Below are 21,513 nucleotides of genomic sequence, written 5' to 3'. Positions count from 1 at the left end.
GACATCAGAATGGTTTTAATTCCAAATTAAAATCCAGTTTACGGTTTTCAGAGCAGAGACTTTACATGGACACAGAAGAGAGGAATTCAAATAAATGTTTATAATAAGTGTTTCCACAAGAAGAGAATCACATTTCACACTATGTACAGAATCAGTAACAACATGTACAGTAACAACAATCAGATCAAAATTCATATTAAATGTCTTTTAGGAAACCTCAGGAATTTCTTGTCTTTTGCAGTAAATACAATATTTTACATTTCAAAAAGTGTTCAAAAGAAAAAAAAACATTCAACTTTGATCATTTGAAGCTGCATTAATTGACTTTTGGCCACCAGGGGGCAGCAGATAGAAGAAACAACATGAAACAGTTGCTTGTTTGTGACAGAACTGGTTCCTGCCCAGAGTTCCCGTTCTTTTTGCTCCGTGTTTAGTCTCCACCTCCTGAGAAAAACTCCGGACTCATAGTTTTGGCTGTAAAACTTAAACCAGGAGCTGAAAGAAGCTGAAGGTTTAGTGGAGCGGATCCATCATTCATATAAAAACATTTGCAGCTTTAAATGCAAAGATATGCAAATTCATGCAGAGCATTAATAAAAATATCGTTATATAGATTTTTTAACATTGATATAGGTGATGTTACATTTCCTGAATTGTCAGATTTCAACCGATTTGGCACTTTGAGTGAATAAATACACGAATACACATCGGACAATGCAGAAACTCACATTGAGTTTTAAAGGCTAGTTGTTTGGTACAATTAAAAAATTAAGCAGCAAATTCGTCCTGATCAAATTCAACCGTGAAAAACCAAGTTGAGAAGCTCAGTTTGGACTCTTCGTGTTGCAGATGCTGCCTTCAGGTCACGTGACCTGCGTTCAGGTCACATGACCTGCGTTCAGGTCACATGACCTGCACTCAGGTCACGTGGACGAGCGATGGACAAGATTCCCACGGTGACGATTTGTAAGAATTCACATCAACGGTGGAATTACATGAAATTAAATTTGGGTTTAATCAGGTTCAATGACCAACTTTGGTTGGTGTTGTTTGACTTTTCAAACGATTCTGAGTTAATATAAAACTTTATTGACCATTGAACAGTAGAAGTCAGAAATGGTGGTAAATCCCATGTGAGCGAAACGCAGCTTCTGAACAGAAATAAAGTTTCTTTCAGTTTAATGTTTCAGATCCAAACGTGATTGAAAGTTTGAAACTTCATAAAATCAAGAACCTTATAAAGCCACTCGGCACAGAACTTGTTAGTTTGGTCCCAGCTTCACTTCTACACTCGTTTTCATGATGAACACACTCAACACTTTTTGATAACAAATAATTTTCGATAACAGGATGAATCCAACAAAGGTCAAATCCCTGATTTAGTGTTTCTCTCTCCCAGCTCACTGCTGAGGTTTTAAAACTCACCTCACTCAATCGTTTGTTTTCTGTAATTATTGCTTCATCTGAAATCCCTGCATCACTGTGTGAACAAGAAGGAACCTTCACACTGACCTGTTTACCACTGAGCTTATGAATAAATGCTGATGGTCTTTTTTGTCCTGCCTGGGATGCTAACTTTTGTCAAAAGTTAACTCAGAATTTTCAGTTTCACCCTAAAATCCGACCTGATTCAGTTTTAAAGCAACGAGATGCAACTTTAATTCTTTAAAGCAGCAGCTTGATTAAAGTGAGTTTGATGATTGAGTGTAAATATGGAGAATGATCACTATCCCTCATCCCTAGATAAACTAGACCGTTTTGTGCGTTTGTGGATTTTTTAAAAAGACGTGAAGCTTCACAGCGACGCTCACTGACGTTTTGTCACTTTGGACCCAAACAAGTTCAGCTAAGATCAACAGAATATGCATTTACAGTCTGTTTAAAATACATCAGTGACATTCGGATGATTATTATTTATCTTCCATCTAAACTAAAGTGACTCGTGTCGCCATGTTGATCGAGTTCCTTCATCATTTCATCAGAAACAAACTGTCAAACTGATTCAGCTTCTCTCAGATCATCGTTCCCAATTTTTTACAGTTTCATGTTCAATTGGATTTTTCTCCGTCGTCCATCTGACTTTAATACTCAGAAACCTTCAGGGAGAACATGATATCAAATACGAAACAACTTCACACTAATTTTTCCAGCGTTGTTCTTTTAAATTTAAAGCTTAAATCTAAAAGTTTTAGTTTCATTTTCAGAGTAAAAAACGCGTCTCTTCAGATTCACAAGGATTTACAATCAGAACCGTCTCATCTTAGGTTTCACTGTCAAACAGTTGTTGCTATGAAATGTTTTCCGGAGCTCAGAATAACTTGGTCTTTTAAGAGCAACTCACATGCAAACATTTAGTGAAAGGATAAATATTTTGACAGAGTTTCCATCAGAACTTCTCCTCTTTCTCTCCTCCAGTTTGAAGTTATCTTCCGTTTCTTGGTTTACTCATTTCTGGATGTGATGTCCTGAGAAACAGAATCGGGAGAAAGCGTTAACGTTATGTCTTCGCTGGCAGTCGATGGAATGGAGTGACACTTTTTAGTTTTTTGACTCTCACCTCCGTCTTCGCCCTCCTCCACTCGCCCATCGGCCCCGACTTCGTCAGGACTGAAAGACACAAAACTACGAATAAAACACTTTTCCTTTCAAACATCTCAGTGTGAAAAGTTTTTAAAAGCTGATATTGATGATTTCAAAAGAAAATAAATCGTATTTCATTTTCTCGGGACACTTGAGGTCATGTAAACTTTACTTCTTTAAAATGAAGATCAAATGAATCAAGCAACAAAATTCATATTAACAACTAACATTTGTGTGAGTTTGTGATACTTACACATAAAAGTTGTGATCGTCATGAACACGGTTGAAGTAACAGTCGAGCTCCACCACAAACACCTGCAGCCAAGGAAAAACAACTTCTGTCAGAAAACATTCAGAACAAATAATGAAGTTTAACTAAAATAATCCTGTGGTTGTGCGCCCCCACCTGGTAAACCTGATATACTACATTTAAAATGATATGAAGAAATTCTCTAAAGCCAGACTTGAGATATTTCGGTTATGCATCTTGACGTTGATGCTCAAGAGGCCAAAACCCTTTCTGATCCAAATGGAATCAGTTCATCTGCGAGGCCAAGTGAACATGTGCGTCAAATCTGAAAGGATTCTCTCGAGGCGTTCTTCAGATATCGTGTTCACAAGCAGTCGGTCGACCTGGAAACATAACGCCTCTGCTCAGTGGCTGTTGCCAGAGCATAGATATTAAAAGTTTTACCTCGAGTAAAGAGTTGAGAAGATGAAGACGGAGAAGAGGAGGAGGAGAAAGGCCTTCATCGTTAACCCTGAAAGAAAAATACACAATCACGTCAGATCTGGGCCGACGTCCCTGATGAACAAGCTAACGTGTCAGATATCGAAACAATAACACCGATGCTGACCCGTGTGCTCAGGTGACGCCTGACAGCAGCAGGCATTGGTGAAGAGAGCAGAAGTGGGCGGGACCTCTGACAGTCCACCCGATGACTGGGTGAACTGCTCCTTTGATTGACAGATCTCAGAGCAAATCTCCTCCTGGATGAGCAGCCTCGGGGGCGGAGACACTTTGTCGGGACAGGATTGGATCTCTGTCGGGTCTGAGAGGAGAAAATGTCTTGTTAGAAATGTTCTGGTTCATGAACCATGTCGAGTCATGTGAGGCTGAACTTTACCGTAAGTGAAGCCGCGGCTCTCTTCCAGCTCGGTGCTGCCCAACCCGACCCAGGAGGACTCGTCCGGCCCGAGGACCTGCTGGCTGCTCGTGGCCCAGTCGGGACCTCGCTCGTCTTCTCGGTCCTGGTCCCGGTTCTGGTTTGGTCCCGTCCCGAAGACGCCTCTGAAGACTTTCTCACCCAGCCACGACTGGCAGCTCTCTGTGACATCACTGAGGAGGCGGGCCAGCGAGCTGCGAGGCCTCCGTCTACGGCGGAAAACCCTGAGAAGAAGAAATTTAAATCGTTAGCAGTGATGATGTCGTTGTTAATCGTCTACTCTTGATTTTCCCATGTTGTGTTTACAGCCTGAAAGCTGATGAGAATCATATGTGTTGTTACAGGAGTGAACAAACAGACACAGATTTAAATCTCTCTTCACTGAGACTTTAAGCTGCAACTTGCTGCTGGTTCATGTGGTGACTTTGCTCTCAGCTCGTCACTGGGCCTCAGGAAACACTCAAAGACGACAACATATAAAACTCTGATTTTGTTTTTATTTCACTAAAGAACTTAAATGACTTTACTGGAAACTCATATTACAACCTGTGCTGTTGTGAGCTGAATGTGACCGTTCCCAGGTTAACTATTCACTTTGAGATGTGATAACACAGATAAAGAACGCACAACCAGCTCATTGTAGTGAAATGCAGTAAATCCTGAAAAACCAACAACTTCTTCCTCAAACACAACCAGTCAGGACATGTCTGTGTCTCCTCCCTTCACAGATGTGTCAGTGTAAGAACCGGTGAACAACAAACTGTGAACTGTGGGAGCTGAGTCACTGCAGGGAGTGAACGAGAGAGGGGGGGGGGGGGAGCAGAGATCTGTTTGTGTTCAGAGGAAGTGAATCTGTTCTACAGTCTCTGGCAGCAGCTGAAATGGCGCAGCAAGAAAATCAACTGGATGGAGAAAGATTCTGCTGTTCGATCTGTCTGGATCTACTGAAGGATCCGGTGACTACTGTCTGTGGACACAGCTACTGTAAGAGCTGTATTAACACCCACTGGGACAATGGGGAGGAGAGAGGAAGCTACAGCTGTCCTCAGTGTAGACAGACCTTCACACCGAGGCCTGTCCTGGGGAAAAACACCATGTTAGCTGATTTGCTGGAGGAGCTGAAGAAGACTGGACTCTTAGATGCAGCAGAAAGGACTGAGAGGCAGAGAGAGCTCGGGCTGAGGAGACAAACAATCCAGCAGAGAGTCAAGGACACAGAGAAAGACGTGAAGCTGCTTCAACAGGAGGAGGAGGCCATCAATGACTCTGCTGATAAAGCAGTGGAGGACAGTGGGGAGATCTTCACTGAGCTGATCCGTCTGCTGGAGAAAAGAAGCTCTGATGTGAAGCAGCAGATCAGATCCCAGCAGGAAACTGAAGTGAGTCGAGTCAGAGAGCTTCAGGAGAGACTGGAGCAGGAGATCACTGAGCTGAAGAGGAAAGACCATGAACTGAAGCAGCTCTCAGACACAGAGGATCACAACCAGTTTCTACACAACTACCCCTCACTGTCACCACTCAGTGGATCTACACACTCATCCAGCATCAGGATCCGTCCTCTGAGGTACTTTGAGGACGTGACAGCAGCTGTGTCACAGGTCAGAGGTCGACTACAGGACATTCTGAGTGAGACAGAGACAGAGATTTTACAGATTGTGTCTCAAGTGGATGTTTTACTGCCACAACCAGAGCCAGAGACCAGAGCTGACTTCTTAAAATATTCACAGGAAATCACACTGGATCCAAACACAGCAAACAGATATCTGTTATTATCTGAGGGAAACAGAAAAGTAAAACGTATGAGTGAAAATCAGTCTTATTCTAAACACCCAGACAGATTCACTGATTGGCCTCAGGTCCTGAGTAGAGAGCGTCTGACTGGACGTTGTTACTGGGAGGTGGAGGTGGGGAGAGGAGGAGTTGATGTAACAGTCGCATACAAGAATATCAGCAGAGTAAGGCAAATAAATGAATCTAAATTTGGATCAAATGATAAATCTTGGATGTTATATTCTGATGGAAACAGTTATAAGTTTCATTACAACAGCATCAAGACTCCAGTGTCAGGTCCTGTGTCCTCCAGAGTAGGAGTATACCTGGATCACAGTGCAGGTGTTCTGTCCTTCTACAGCGTCTCTCACACCATGACTCTCCTCCACAGAGTCCAGACCACATTCACTCAGCCTCTCTGTGCTGGAGTTTATGTTTATCAACGATCCTCAGCTGAGTTCTGTAAACTCAAATAGACTTGAGTCATTAAAAGCAGTGATTTAGATTCTGTGTTTAAATCTTTAACTTATTTTTTCTGTTGAATAAAGTTCGTCATGGTGACTTTTCTGCTCCGCACAGAGATCAGCTGTCAATCAAACACTGACCTTCCTTTATCACATATTTAGTTCTCACTTTGCAAAGACAGAAATCTATAATTACACTGACATGAATGTGTTTGAAAGAAATAATGTTGCTGTTGTTTTCTAAATCAAAGTATAAAACAGGTTGTGTGATGTTTTAGAACCTGTGTTGATCCTGATCCTCATTAATGAGCTGGTTATTTGTTCTTTTCTTTTCCACATGTCTTATGGGATGTTTGGTCACATTGTAAATGTGGAACCTGGTTTGTTTTTATCACGGCTCATATCTGTAAAGTGTGAATCCACTCGTCCTCATTGTATTTACATATTAAGTGAACGGGCTTATTGATCTGCTGCTGCGTAGGTTTCTGTTCTTCTTGATTTTCCTGATCTGAACCTGCAGGTCCATTAGAGAGTGTCCTGATCGAGTCCCTCTGAGGGTTTGTTCTGCAGCTCTCATCACATGTGTTTCTTTTACATGTCTATATACATTTAAATCTCTATATATGTATAAAACAATAAAAACCTAATGTGTGAAGAAGCTGAAAGTTGAAATAAAGAATAAATCCAGTCTGTTCTTTTGTCTTCATTCAAAGCTGATGGAGACAAAGTGAAACTCCTGAGAGAGAAGAACTGAGGCAGTTTCCTCTCGAAACTCCACAAACTTCAGTTTTCATGTTCAGTTCCTGTCTTTTCAGGACAGATCACAGAAGTACTCAAGTTCTAATAAAAGATGATCTCACACATCGATCATTAAACTTCCTCAGCAGATCCAGGGTGTTTGGATTTATTCAGTTTTCTGTGAAGTGAACGAGTCTGAGGATGATGAGACACTGAGGACGATGGACAGTTTCTGCAGCTGATCCAGTGAAGGTCAAAGGTCAAAACCTATCAGGAGTGTGTTTCTGGCACAGATCAGCTCTTTTGATTTGCAGCGTTAACAAACACCCGGTGTGTTCGGCTCAAGTTTGTGGTGCAAAGTCATCAAGTCGTTTTTCTGAATGAGACAGAAGTTCAGTGTTTAACACAGACGGTGACGTGTGCAGGGCGAAGTCGTCATGTGACAGAGGAAAGAAACTCTGCACACGTTGATAAGAAGAGTTTCACTGACACGCATGTCTCCTAGCAACCGAGACAGATTGCGCCACACCCTCGGCTCCGGACGGCAGCTGATGTCAGAGATGAGGAATCTGCAGCTATTAAACCTGCTAGATGACCTCAGTGCTACAAAGACATGTTGGAGAGTGTGTGTGTCTGTGTGTGTAACTGTTGTCATTAAAAGTCGAGAACAGGTTTGTCTGAGCTGCTGGTTTCCAACCATGTTGAACACAACAACTCTCTGAACTTTAAACGCTTGATTCAAAGAGCAGCTGCTCACTGCTCACATTGTTGGATTTGAACAATTTCTAGATTCATCCTCGATCAAAAGCTGCAGTTTACAAATAAAAAAGTGTCGAATTCATGTGATCACAGACGCTTCTCGTCTACGTCTCAAATGGAAACAGAAATATGAGTTTTAACCCTGTGCCTGTTTATACATATATAAATATTAAATCATAATGCTGTGAATTACAGAATTATGAGGCTAAAACATGTGAAATTGAAAAATTCATGTGACACAAAATAGAATCCTAACTTCTGTAGATATTATATAACTGTCGCTCTTATCACACTGGATGTGAAGTTATATTTACCTCCGTGTGGCAGCTCTGTCCGTATGAACCTATCTGCACACGTAGCCTGTTACTTCCTGGATGTGTCTATCATCAGAGCTCCTGCTTTTAACAGCTCGTTTACAGACGGATCATGTGACTAAGAAAAGTTAATGAGGTTTGATATTTTACAGTTTCACCATAAACTTCATAATAAATGGAGCATCGCGTTACTTCATGCAGGACAAGGGGTCATGTGATCAGCTATCATAAGCTGACAGCTACTGTTCATGACTGCTCGTCTTCATGTCTCGTCATGTCTCTTCATGTCTCATCATGTCTCGTCATGTCTCATCATGTCTCTTCATGTCCCATCATGTCTCATCATGTCTCTTCATGTCCCATCATGTCCCATCATGTGTCATAATGTGTCATCATGTCCCATCATGTCTCAACTCGGGAAAGATGAGGTAGGTTCGGAGAACAGACGTCAGCTGCCATGTCCCCCGTAATTTTTGCCTGGCAGCCAAAAATCCTCCATCCTTTAGAAACTTGCTATATCTCCGTCCCTCTCAGGGCGAGACACAGAGAAGCGGATCAGACTGCTGTCCCCTGTGTCTCCTTCCTCCGCCCTAACTAACACACATCGAAGAAGAAGTGTCGTAGTTTCCGCTAATGTTTGGGCTTCAGTCAGGCTAGCTGCTCGGCTTATCTGCTCGGGCCAGATGCTCAGGCTAGCACTAGCACCTCCGCTAAATGAGCTCTAGCCCATCGGTACACAGGATGAAGACCCGGTCCTCCCTCATCCGCCTCCATGTCCTGCAGAACCAAGACAACTCTCCACCAACCTCCACTCCTCCTCCAGGGCCGTCGGCTGCTTTTGCCGCCAAAACAGCAGAGTCAGCAATGCCAATCGACATCATGCCGCACAAAACTCTGGAAACTATGGCAAGCCACCATGGATAAAAATATCCCTCACGTCATGTAAAACAACTACGTAAAAAGCCAGGCTGGACAGCCTTCTCTCCTCGGAGGGATTGCAGAAAGAGAGATCGAAGAGGGGAAGAACTGGCCTTATATTGGCCTGGGACCTCACTGGTCCTGGGTCCCAGAGTGACCAATAGGAGTTGACCCTTATGTCCCCTGTCGGGTTTCATACCTCTGTGTGATGTTGAGGCCCCTGGGAGACTGAGTTCGGGAGGCTCTCGTTTTCTCCGGAACAAAGGTCATGTGGCATCAGGCTTTTGATTGCACATGTAGGCCCGAACATTGGTTTAAAAAAAACCATGTCCCAACAAGTGTTACAGGAGTAAACAAACAGACACAGATTTTAATCTCTCTTCACCGAGACTTTAAGCTGCAACTTGCTGTTGGTTCATGTGGTGACTTTGCTTTCAGCCCGTCACTGGGCCTCAGGAAACACTCAAAGACGACAACATATAAAACGCTGATTTTGTTTTTATTTCACTAAAGAACTTAAATGACTTTACTGGAAACTCATATTAAACATGTGCTGTTGTGAGCTGAATGTGACCGTTCCCAGGTTAACTATTCACTTTGAGATGTGATAACAAAGATAAAGACTCACAACCAGCTCCTCCCAGTCATGACATGTCTGTGTCTCCTCCCTTCACAGATGTGTCAGTGTAAGAACCAGTGAACAACAAGCTGTGAACTGTGGGAGCTGAGTCACTGCAGGGAGTGAACGAGAGGGGGAGGAGCAGAGATCTGTTTCTGTTCAGAGGAAGTGAAACTGTTCCACAGTCACTGGCACCAGCTGAAATGGAGCAGCAAGAAAATCAACTGGACAGAGAAACGTTCTGCTGTTCGATCTGTCTGGATCTACTGAAGGATCCGGTGACTACTGGCTGTGGACACAGCTACTGTAAGAGCTGTATTAACACCCACTGGGACAAAGAGGAGGAGAGAGGAAGCTACAGCTGTCCTCAGTGTAGACAGACCTTCACACCGAGGCCTGTCCTGGTGAAAAGCACCTTGTTAGCTGCTTTAGTGGAGGAGCTGAAGAAGACTGGACTCCAAGCTGCTCCTGCTGATCACTGCTATGCTGGACCTGAAGATGTGGCCTGTGATGTCTGCACTGGGAGAAAACTGAAAGCTCTCAAGTCCTGTTTGGTTTGTTTGGCCTCTTATTGTGAAAAACACCTCCGGCATCATCTTCAGTCAGCTGCATTGAAGAAGCACAAGCTGGTGGAGCCCTCAGAGAAGCTCCATGAGAACATCTGCTCTCTTCACGACGAGGTGATGAAGATGTTCTGCCGCACTGATCAGCAGTGTATCTGTTATCTCTGCTCTGTGGAGGAACATAAAGACCACGACACAGTGTCAGCTGCAGCAGAAAGGACTGAGAGGCAGAGAGAGCTCGGGCTGAGGAGACAAACAATCCAGCAGAGAGTCCAGGACACAGAGAAAGACGTGAAGCTATTTCAACAGGAGGAGGAGGCCCTCAATGGCTCTGCTGATAAAGCAGTGGAGGACAGTGGGGAGATCTTCACAGAGATGATCCGTCTGCTGGAGAAAAGAAGCTCTGATGTGAAGCAGCAGATCAGATCCCAGCAGGAAACTGAAGTGAGTCGAGTCAGAGAGCTTCAGGAGAGACTGGAGCAGGAGATCACTGAGCTGAAGAGGAAAGACCATGAACTGAAGCAGCTCTCAGACACAGAGGATCACATCCAGTTTCTACACAACTACCCCTCACTGTCACCACTCAGTGGATCTACACACTCATCCAGCTTCAGGATCCGTCCTCTGAGGGACTTTGAGGACGTGACAGCAGCTGTGTCAGAGGTCAGAGGTCGACTACAGGACATTCTACAGATTGTGTCTCAAGTGGATGTTTTACTGCCACAACCAGAGCCAGAGACCAGAGCTGACTTCTTAAAATATTCACAGGAAATCACACTGGATCCAAACACAGCAAACAGATATCTGTTATTATCTGAGGGAAACAGAAAAGTAACATTTATGAGAGTAGTACAGTCTTATTCTAATCACCCAGACAGATTCACTCATTGGGCTCAGGTCCTGAGTAGAGAGAGTCTGCCTGGACGTTGTTACTGGGAGGTGGAGGTGAAGCAGGGGGTGATAGGAGGATTGGATGTAGCAGTCACATACAAGAATATCAGCAGAGTAGGAAACTCAGATGAATGTAGATTTGGATCAAATGATAAATCTTAGATGTTATATTCTGATGTAAACAATTATAAGTTTCAGTACAACAGCATCCACACTCTGGTATCAGGTCCTCTATCCTCCAGAGTAGGAGTGTACCTGGATCACAGTGCAGGTGTTCTGTCCTTCTACAGCGTCTCTGACACCATGACTCTCCTCCACAGAGTCCAGACCACATTCACTCAGCCGCTCTATGCTGGAGTTACGGTTTATTATTATGAATCCACAGCTGAGTTCTGTAAACTCAAATAGACTCGAGTCATTGAAAGCTGTGATTTAGATTCTGTGTTTAAATCTTTAACTTCTTTTGTTTCGATGTTTGTTGATCAAAGTTCGTCGTTTCTGCTCCGCACAGAGATCAGCTGTCAATCAAACACTGACCTTCCTTTATTACACATATTTAGTTCTCACTTTGTAAAGACAGAAATCTATAATTACACTGACATGAATGTGTTTAAAAGAAGTAATTTTGCTGTTGTTTTATAGATAAACTGATTGTGTGTTCATGAACTCACTGAACAAGAGTCACAGTCACTTTAAATATCTTATATATGTATAACACAATAAAAATCTAATGTGTGAAGAAGCTGAAAGTTTCAATAAAGTCTCTTCTTGTCCCATCATGTCCCATCATGTGTCATCATGTCTCATCTACGTCCCCCGTTGTTTTCGCCAGGCAGCCAAAAATCCTCCATCCTTTAAAAACTGCCCAGTGAGTAAGTTACTCAAGTTCTCTGTAGCTGGAGTATCTCTGTACCTCTGGGGGCGAGTCACAGAGAAGCAGATTAGACTGCTGTCCCCTGTGTCTCCTTCCTGCGCTCTAACTAACCTACATCTAAGAAGAAGAGTCGTAGTTTCAGTTAACGCCGGGGCTGCTGCTCTAGCTAGCTGCTTGGGCTAGCTGCTTGGGCTAGCTGCTCTGGCTAGCTGCTCAGGCTAGCTGCTCAGGCTAGCACTAGCACCTCCGCTAAACGAGCTCTACCCCATCGGTACACAGGATGAAGACCCGGTCCTCCCTCACCGGCCTCCATGTCCTACAGAACCGAGACAACTCTCCACCAACCTCCACTCCTCCTCCAGGGCCGTCGGCTGCTTTTGCCGCCAAAACAGCAGAGTCAGCAATGCCAATCGGCATCATGCCGCACAAAACTCTGGGAACTATGGCAAGCCACCATGGACAAATACGTCCCTCACGTCATGTAAAACAACTACGTAAACAGCCACATCCCCGGGGAGTTTACTACTACCGTCTCCTCAGCTTCATCTCTTAGCTTTGAAAAACAAACAAGTTCCTGTCTCTGGAGCGAGGGGCCATTTCGTGATTCTCCATTTCACATATTTCACATAAATCCTATAGAGACTTGGAAATATAGGTAAACGTCTGAGTATAGATTTGTCAGTCCCCTCCATGACGATACCTTTCTGTCGGACTAACCTCCGGCTGTCGTAGACGCCCCTGCATTTCCATCACTCTTCCAGAAGCCCTTTGTCAGATATCGCAGACTAATCATTGCAACTTAGATTCGTTCTTCACCTACTTGACGATTTTCGAGTCTCAGACAAATGGATTCATTAAAGAGCTGTGTGACGGAGCGCACGGCGCTCGTCACGGCAGTAGTCCACTGCTCCGTGTACACGTGTGTGCGGGTGCGCATGGCGACCGTCGCGGCAGCAATAAACTGCCCGTTGACACGTGTTATTCGGTATAAATGTTATCTGTGTGTGTTACATGTCTGTTGTGAACCCGTGAACCCGCGGTGTTCCAATTTTGTTTAAGATGTTCTATTATTAGTAGGCTATGCCTTCATGGAACAATTATGTGTAAATATGTTGCCGGTTATGTTACCAGCCATATGGAGTTTTATTGTATAAGCTGTTAAAGCTATGGAGATGGCTTTACATGGGACACCCCTGTAGATAATGTAATATTGGAATGTTCCAATTGTACGGGGCGTGGTTAGGTCCATTTAAGCCGGGCTGTTCATTGAGTCAGGAAGGCTGGACATGGGAAGACGTGAGTCTAAGAGAGCTGCTATGAGAAAGACATGAGTCTGAAAGCTCTGCCAAGAAGTGTTTGCTTAAACAGTATATTGTTATTGTAATTATTTGTTTGGCCATCGTGCCTATTTATTTTCTTATTTCGAAGTGTTTGTTTTTGTTGCTCTTGTTTTATTTTTATATTTACTTTGATAACTCTGCCTTGGAAGCCTTATATTGGGGATAATAAAATTCCTTCTTACACCAGCATCTCTAAATACTCCTGAGAGTTATTTCCAACTAGCTCAGCCGCTCATCGTCATACCTACCTTTAACAAGCTGAAATATGTTTCTAAGCAGTTACGTGTCCAGCTGTCAGAAGAGAAAACTCAAGGCCCTTTAGAACGACGGGTTCTCAGGCCTCTCATGAGTCAGCATCACTCCTCCTACAGAGCTGGAGCAGACTCATATCTGCAACACACATTCAACTGTTTGTCTTTTGAATGGCTCGCTCTCACCTGACCAGGTTCTCCTTGTAGGACACGTTGGTCTTGCAGGGCGTCAGCGACACGTTTCCGTCCTCGTCCCAGGAGAAGCTGTCCTCTGTGACGGAGTAGTACCCGTTGGTGAGGAGGCGCGGCGAGCGGCGGCAGCAGCTGGGGTCACCGCCGTCCACCGAGGAGTAACAGACGTAGGAGGAGTCGGGAGAGAGGACAGACTCGTCCAGGCTGAGGGAGACGCAGACAGGAGCAGGTTAGCGTCGGGGACACCAGCGTAAAATTAAGTGACAGCACGAGTTCCACTGACACAGGATCTGTTGCTCTGAGGAGATGACTCCTGGTTTTATTATTTGAGTGGAGATCAAGACTAGAAACACACTTTATAAATTCACACCATATTAATATTGTTGGTGTAAAATGTGTGTGGCAGCAGAAACATTTTCACATTTGTCTTTGTGGTTGAGGGATTTGGTGTTCTTCTTAAAATTGGAGAAAATTAATTATAATTCCTTTTCCTTTTGGTCTTTTTTATTTACTTATTACCATCCTGTAATTTGTTAAGTTATTTTGCTCAGACTCCTTGAGTTATTAATATGTTCATGTACTTTCTGCATCGAGGCAGTGGGATCTGTATTGGGGGGGGGGCTGGGGGGGAGAAAACTGAAAAATGACATGTACATTGTATTACTGCATTTCTCGTGCTTTTGAGAATAAGAATAATATTTAAAAAAAAGAAAACATATTCACCTCTGACAGGAGTGATTCGCCCGCAACCTTCGTTTAATCGGTGAACCTGAACAACAGAGAACACACTGTTACACACAAACACACACTCACACACACACACACACACACACACACACACACAGACACACACATTCTCAGATGTACAACACAACTTGAAGGTATAGAAATATCTGGGTCACAATCCTCAGGTTGAGATTGTGTCGGTTTTTCATAAATAATCTGAACTCAAAGTCTGACTTCAGTTTTCCAGATGTGAGGAACCCGTCTTTGTGCTGATATATTTTCTATATTTGTTCAGAAACTGTTTAAAACAAATGCCCGTGAGTCACAGTGACACTGGATCACATGTTCCCTCAGGCACACACACACACACACGTCTCTCTATAGTTATGAGGACATAATACATTCCCCAGCCCCTCCCCCTGATCGTATCCATCACAGCTAAATGCATAACTCGAACCTTCACTTTACCCTAAACCTGATTCTCACTCTCAAACTAAGTCTTAACTCTCAAACAGGCCGTTGAATTTGTGAGGATCAGACAAAATGTCACACAATGATGTCACCAACATTGGCCTCATAACTACACACCCACACACCCTAGTAGGAGGAGCCACACATTCCTGATTCCTTCACTTCAACGTGAACGAACACAGTGCAGGAATGTGACTGAGAGGAAGTCTGTTGTTCTGTGGCTCTTGTTAACAAAAAGGGTTTGTGCGGTTGTGTTGTGCGTTATGTAGAGTGTCGTCGCTGACGTACTGGTCACAGCTCCAGAGAAGAACAGGGCCATGTTGCTCTGCTGTGGATCTGTGGAAGACATTAGAAACGAGGAGTGAGAAACATTCAGCCGACAGAAAAAAGAAAAGAACAACACAGCTCCCTCCCTCCCTCCCTTTTCCTGCTCGGACCTTTTCATTACACAAGTTGCAGTTCAAGTCCAGAACAAACAAAGTGGAGGGATTTTAAAAAGATGGTGAGAAACTACTTCACAGCAAAGAAATCTATCCAAAGACGAACTTCCAGAAAAGTCCTGGCTGTAGATCAGTTTCCTAAATGTTCTTTAAAACAAAAAGTTACTTTCCAGATCTGGTTATTCAAGGACTTAATCAAAGATTTGAAGTAAGATATATCATTATTGTAAAAATTAACAATGGTAACTATGAGGTCAGAAAACAAAGTGTAAAAGTTGGCTTTTCTTTTTTAACAAAACTTTTAAACTCTTTTATTTGTGTATTTGTCTGTAAATTAATTGTCAATCTTTTAATTTGTTGCCTTGTTATTTGATCTTCATGTATTAATTCACTGATGTGTTTGCAGACGTAGTTATTTCTAAGAAATGTGTGTTGTGAAAAGTACCATCTAGATTTGATATTTAAATTCAAATAACACGTTCTTTTGTTGTTTTATTTCAATGATCCTGTGTTGTGCAGAAATAAACAACATGTCTGACATGTCTGAACATGACAAAGACAAATCATCTGAGTCGCCCCCTAGTGGCTGGGTGCAGGATAGGACATAATGCTGCCTATGTCCCAGCAGGGGGGAAATGGACCAAAATAAAAAAACCAGAGTAGACATTAAATGTTTGTTGAAGATGTTTCTGTCATTTCAGGTCTTTCTTATCTCACTGAAGTGTTTCTGATCAGAATGGTGACATCATCGGCACAAGATGGCAGCGTTCGTATCCGATATATTTTGGCTTTATTTCTGGGTAGTTGGGGGTCTCTGCTCCGAGCCCAGTGGTTCCGACTAAAGACACCGATCTTTAAAAACAAGTCTTGAAAAGGTCGAGTTGTTTCCTACGAATCGTGGTGAGTGTGTTTGAGTCCAGAAGAAAAGTGTGGAGTTAAATCTACCAGGTTGGACAGAAGAAGTGTGGCACAAAGTTTCTTTCTAGTGACTTCAGCTCCTCAGTAACTTATCAAAGCTCAGTTCGGTTAAACCCTGCAGATCTGACCCCTCCCGTCTGAGCACTGAGGGTTTCAGTGAATTAACGTCCAACAGGCTGATCTCAGTCTAATCCCGGCTGGTCAGACTGAAGAAGAAGTGCAGGTTATATACAAAAGACATTTTTTCCAACCTCACCTTTGAACCTGTTGCTGCTCAGATGAGACGACGTGCTGCCTCCAGTTTCCAGCGGAGAGTTCTCTTGTTGTGGTTCTCTCACATCCTGCAGCAGCAGAGAGACGCTGCAGGAGAAAGACAAACAGAGCGGCTGTGACTCTGAGCTCCTGCTTCCTGTTAACTCTGCGTCTGCTGGACACATGGACGACCCTTCAGGCTCCGTGTCCACTCGCTGCAGAGGCTTTTCTTTCTATTCTTAGAACGAGGAGAGAAGTCAGGAGACGTGTTTACATTCTGTGCAGTGTGATCGAACATCAGCTGATCAGACAAACTCAGTCTCTTCTTCCTACTCATCCTCTCATCAGGAGCCCGACTCAGATTAAACCAGTTCATTTAGACACAGACACTGAGCTTCACCATCAGAGAGTCAGATCAAAACACTGAGCATTGTTCATTCCTCCACACTGGCGACACCTAGTGGCCAAAGGCATTTTGCTTTTGATATCTCACGAACACCTGAAAGGAAATTCTTCAAGGATAGAAATGGTAGAAATTTGTAGGTCAAAGGTCACCCTGACAGCACAAATGCCTATTTGCCTAAATTTGGCCACAGTGTTTATAACAGGGCTGTAATCCTTCTTCTACATGTGTTCAAAGCTGCTTTCAGACCAGCACTGAACTCCAGAGAATCTCCAGACATTCTCTCAAGTGGCTGTCGGTGACAAGGCGACTGTCAGAGTGACAGTTTCTGGATTCTCTCCAGAGGCATGGAGGGCAGTCCCAAAGTGAATCTGCTGCTTTGACTACACAACAGAAGATTCTATGGAGGGAAAAAGGATGAAAAATACACCTGGACGTGTTAAGCGTATAAATGATGGAATAACTTAGGCAGCAAGTAAATGGAAAGCAAAATGGTCCCCAGGACGGACACCAGGGGGACACCACGAAGATTTTAACTTAGATTCACAAATACAATGGAACACTAATTTAAAAATAACAAAACATCTCTTTACGAACGTCTTTGTCGTTGGAATGATCGTTATGACACAATGAGTGCTAAAACTGTCTCTGGTCATTTATTGATTATTTAAATAAAAATCATTAAAAAGCTTTTGTTGTTTTTGAATGTGCTCTGTAATTTGGGGGATTATCTACATCTGGAAATTCGTCACTGTTTTTACAGACAAATGTAAAACCTGCACCACACAATCATATTTTAAGTTATGTAACTCTATTCTGGAGAGATTTTACTTATTTGTTATCCAGCTTGGATGACCTATTGCCGCTTTAAAACTAAGTATGGGTCAGGGCGCGGTTAGCCTAGCTTAGCACAAAGCGTGGGAGCAGAAGGAAGCTCTGAACCTGAGAGGCCGCCTGCAGCCTCCGAGGTGGAACTGTTCCTTTAAAGGCGACTTCGTCTGTGGAGAATCTCATGACTTTACTTTTCTGCTCATCAGAGATGCTCTGACGAGAAGAGGCGCCACTCTGTCGCTCAGATGATTAAAAGCTTCACAACAAAGTGATGAAGTGGGTCAGTGACTGCTGGAGGGAAACAAACAAGAGAATCTCTGTTAGAGATCGAGGGGAGGGGCTCCTCCTCCTCCACTGGTTCTACTGGTTCTACTGGTTCCACTGGGAAAAGATTGAAAACGTAACACATCCAGCTTGAACCCACACAGGGGACGTTTGTTCTTCGTCACCGGGGACAATAAAATGTCAAGGGTTTAATCTGGGAGCAGCAGGAACATGATCTGGACATCTTCATTTCAATTGCATTGTTATTTCTAACGCTCCAAATCAGAATATTAATATACTCAAGTCACTTTACATAGTCAGGCTGAGACCTGGTAATATTATAGAGACACACAACAGTTCCCACAACGAGCAGCACTGAGGAGTGTGGAGAGAAACATCTCTCTAGAATCAGACTGAATACGTATATTTATCTGATTTAATTTAATATTCAACATATCTAATATCGAATATCTAATCTAATCATAATAGTCATGGATTAAACGTGAAAGAAAATCATCATCAGCTGCAGCTCAGGTTTAATGCTATATGTAGTATAGTTTTTTATTATTAAACAAATTCATAATAAATGTTTGAATCTTCTGTGTAAAAGACAGAAACTAAAATACAGCTAAAGATTGAGGAACAAAACAACTGTGAATAACATGAGCTCTTATTAAAACATTATTAGTGATGTACATATTCAAATATGAAATCTTTATTTCAAGATTTTAACATCTTCATCTTCGAGGCTGAAAACTGTGACTCGTATTTTCTTTAAGACTAAAGTTCCTCTTCCTCTGTAGCTGCGTGTAAACAGGACTTCCTCTATTTCCCCCTGACATGAGAGTCACGTTGGACTCTTCCCATTCTCCCAGCATGCCTTGCAGCAGCAGCAGTGCTCTGTGATGGAGCTGCTGATGCTGGAGGAAAAGACGTAGCAGGAAACACACAGATGGACCAAACCATTTCACTTTCACCTCCACTGCCTCTTATTCCATCTTTCATTATTGTGTCGTTATTGTTATTTCTGCACTAAACTTATAAATTCGAAAATTAAATAATATTCCTGCGTAGAGTGTTGATGATGCTCAGACTTTTCCATTAGAAAGACATTTTATTTTAATATATTTACATGTAGGTTTGTATTACTTTTACTTGAAGTGATTCAGGTGCTCAGAAATGTATAATGATAATGATAATGATAATGATTTTTATCTTGTGATGAATCTATTTATCCTTTATAGAGAGTTTAATTTAAACATCTCGTGGAAACATTACTGGATTCATATTTGTTATAAAGCAACATAAGATATGAGACACAACTGAAGTTCCATAGAGATGTGGATTCATGATAAACACGAATTAAAAAACATTTAAATATATTTCTGAGCAGTTTAATAACGTGAAGAGGAAACACTATAAAACAATATTTAAATCATTATTCATCTCACGTTTTCAAGTGATTATTTTGCTGTGATTTAGCTCCGTTGTGTTTATTGTGTGTTTATTTAAATCAGCATCTCTGTGGAACTTTACTCGTGTCTCATATCTCGAGTTCATGCAGCAATAATAATCATGTTGGTGTCGTCACAGATATTAGAAATTTTATTTAATTAAAGCACAGGAAGGAAACAACCGAACTAAGATCATTTGATCGCAGTGGATTAAAAATGTTGTTTGATTTTCTGAATTTTCTTCGTCCAGACAAAGAGAGAAATGAACTCACCGCTTTGATGTCTCCTCTGCGGACCTTCACAATAAAGCGCTCTTCCTGTGGAGCGGGGACTCTTCTGTTTTCTTTTACTTTTGTTTTGAATCTTCTTATTTTCTGTGTTTGAATAAAATCCAAGTGAAGAAGAAGCTGAGCGCTGCAGCTGTCACTGAGCACCGCCCTCACACAGGAAACTCACTACTGTCAAAATAAAACACTGCAACACAGGCTCCGGTCAGGGATTTCACAATAAAAGCCCAACGAACAAGTCAATTAACACTGGGAGAAAAAAAGGCGGTGACTGATGGATACAAAACCAAATGAATAAAATTATGTTTATCAAAGCATATGTATTTAATGTTATTGTTTATTATGATGTGGGCCTTCAGCAAAAAAAAACATCTTTCTTCATAAGCTCATGTTTTTATTAAGTCTTCTCTTCTCACGAGTAATTTACCTTTTTAACACGTTTGTGTGTTTCCTTATGAACTCGAAATTCTGACCTAAAAACAAAACTCACCTCTATGTGGTTTAATGTATAGTCCCCATGATTTATTTTGAAGGGTGAACCACACGACTTCCGGTGGCGGTTTTCAAATTTCAAATTAAAATGTCCTTCTGGTGACACCTGGTGGTCATTTCACTCAGATTCACTATTTACTTCACAGATTTCAAACACACAAACACGTATTATATGTTCATGTTTGCTAACACACAATGTGTGTATATTCTGTGTAGTTAAAGTGTAAATGCCTGTTAGAGAAGTGAGAGAACAGAAACAGCTGGAGGAGAAGAAGAGGAGGAGGTGATGGATCTCTGCTTCTCCAACAAAGTTCTAAACAAAGTCACTGTATAAGATCAGATTGATATCAATGATAACACATGATCATATCAATGATATCATCAGATTGGTGTTTTTTGCAGGAGAGCGACTCGTTGCTCAGAGTCTCACATCCGCCTGAAGGAGGAGAAATTAATGAATGTAATTTTGCTCTACTCCTCTGAAGCTTTGATGGCTACAGTTGCCATGACAACGCCATAACAGTAAAGCACAGGTGCCTGCCAGCGGTTGGCCGGACGATATTTATGGAAGGAAGTGCAGACGGCGGGGGTGTCATCTTTCTGAGTTTGTCAAGGTTATAAAAAGCATCAGCGATGAAATTAGACGCAGCAGCTGAGAACCGGCCGAGAGTGAAAGAGCAGATCAGAGTCTGCAGCTCGTTTACACTCAGATAAACTATCACGTCCACTTAGAGACGTTAAGTTCCTTTAGGACGAGTCCACACACACAGCAACACCACTGAGAACTCATAATGTATTAATGACTTCTGAGATCTCATAATAATGTACTAAAAAGTAAAGGTTGTGTTACAATGTAGTAATAAGTACACGTTTCGTTATAATGTAGTAATAAGTAATGGTTGTGTTACAATGTAGTAATAAGTACAAGTTGTGTTACAATATAGTAATAAGTACAAGTTGTGTTACAATATAGTAATAAGTACAGGTTTGTAGTTCGTTTGTATTTTTGAGTTTTTTAGTATCGGAGCTTCTTCGTCATCCTCCATCTTGTTATGAAGCTTCCGGCTGGTTCGATTGGAGCCTCTGAGGAAATGAGGGGCCCACAGTGTTTGTTTTAGGGCCAATAAATTCACACATGACAAACCTCCATTCACCCGGAGACGAGCCGCACTCTGACCCCCCCCCCCCCCCCCCCCAGAGCCAAGCAGAGCGATTGGCATTTCATTTAGAGGCCGGCGGCGGCAGCGGAGTGATGACTCAGCAACACGCTGCTGACTGAGTGATGAGATCAGTGGAAGATGGAGGCTGAGATGATCTGAGCCTCTGCTGTTAGACACAAGTTTCAAATGTTACACAAAATAAAACCGCACGTCTGTGATAGAAGAGTCCGACCTGATCAGTAACATTACACTTATATCAAATATCATATTCAGTGTTGACTTTAATGAAGTGGTTGGGTCGTTTTAATCAGCAGTTCAATGACTGCAAATCAAGATGGACGACAGGACTGCTCCCAAAAGAGAAGCAAAAACATCT

The 21,513-nt window shown here is 42.5% G+C and overlaps 1 protein-coding gene and 1 pseudogene across 1 annotated transcript; one reads left to right on the top strand and one right to left on the bottom strand.

The window, feature by feature from the left end:
* Positions 1-85: 85 nt before the first annotated feature.
* Positions 86-19,610, bottom strand: tmem71 (transmembrane protein 71). The gene is made up of 11 exons (XM_061084941.1): positions 19,471-19,610; positions 16,251-16,354; positions 14,925-14,972; positions 14,163-14,208; positions 13,434-13,643; positions 3,708-3,970; positions 3,438-3,632; positions 3,275-3,341; positions 2,834-2,895; positions 2,558-2,607; positions 86-2,465 (listed from the first exon to the last, which is right to left on the bottom strand). The coding sequence occupies exons 3-11, from the start codon at positions 14,953-14,955 to the stop codon at positions 2,442-2,444; spliced, it is 948 nt and encodes a 315-aa protein (XP_060940924.1). The 5' UTR covers positions 14,956-14,972; positions 16,251-16,354; positions 19,471-19,610; the 3' UTR covers positions 86-2,441.
* LOC133018539 (tripartite motif-containing protein 16-like) lies at positions 9,532-11,190 on the top strand (annotated as a pseudogene).
* Positions 19,611-21,513: the final 1,903 nt, after the last annotated feature.

This window comes from Limanda limanda, chromosome 13 (assembly GCF_963576545.1).
Source record: "Limanda limanda chromosome 13, fLimLim1.1, whole genome shotgun sequence".
In the NCBI taxonomy this organism is placed as follows: domain Eukaryota; kingdom Metazoa; phylum Chordata; class Actinopteri; order Pleuronectiformes; family Pleuronectidae; genus Limanda; species Limanda limanda.
The sequence above is the reverse complement of the archived record's forward strand: the minus strand, read 5'-3'. Positions and strand labels throughout refer to the sequence as shown.

What these genes read in the sequence shown, in the direction of transcription:
- tmem71 (XM_061084941.1), bottom strand. Translation starts at nt 14,955, where the DNA reads ATGGCCCTGTTCTTCTCTGGAGCTGTGACCA. An exon ending in CTTCTCTGGAGCTGTGACCA is followed by an intron (nt 14,209 to 14,924) that starts GTACGTCAGCGA and finishes TCTGTTGTTCAG; the next exon opens with GTTCACCGATTAAACGAAGG. An exon ending in GACGATCACAACTTTTATGT is followed by an intron (nt 2,608 to 2,833) that starts GTAAGTATCACA and finishes TGTGTCTTTCAG; the next exon opens with TCCTGACGAAGTCGGGGCCG.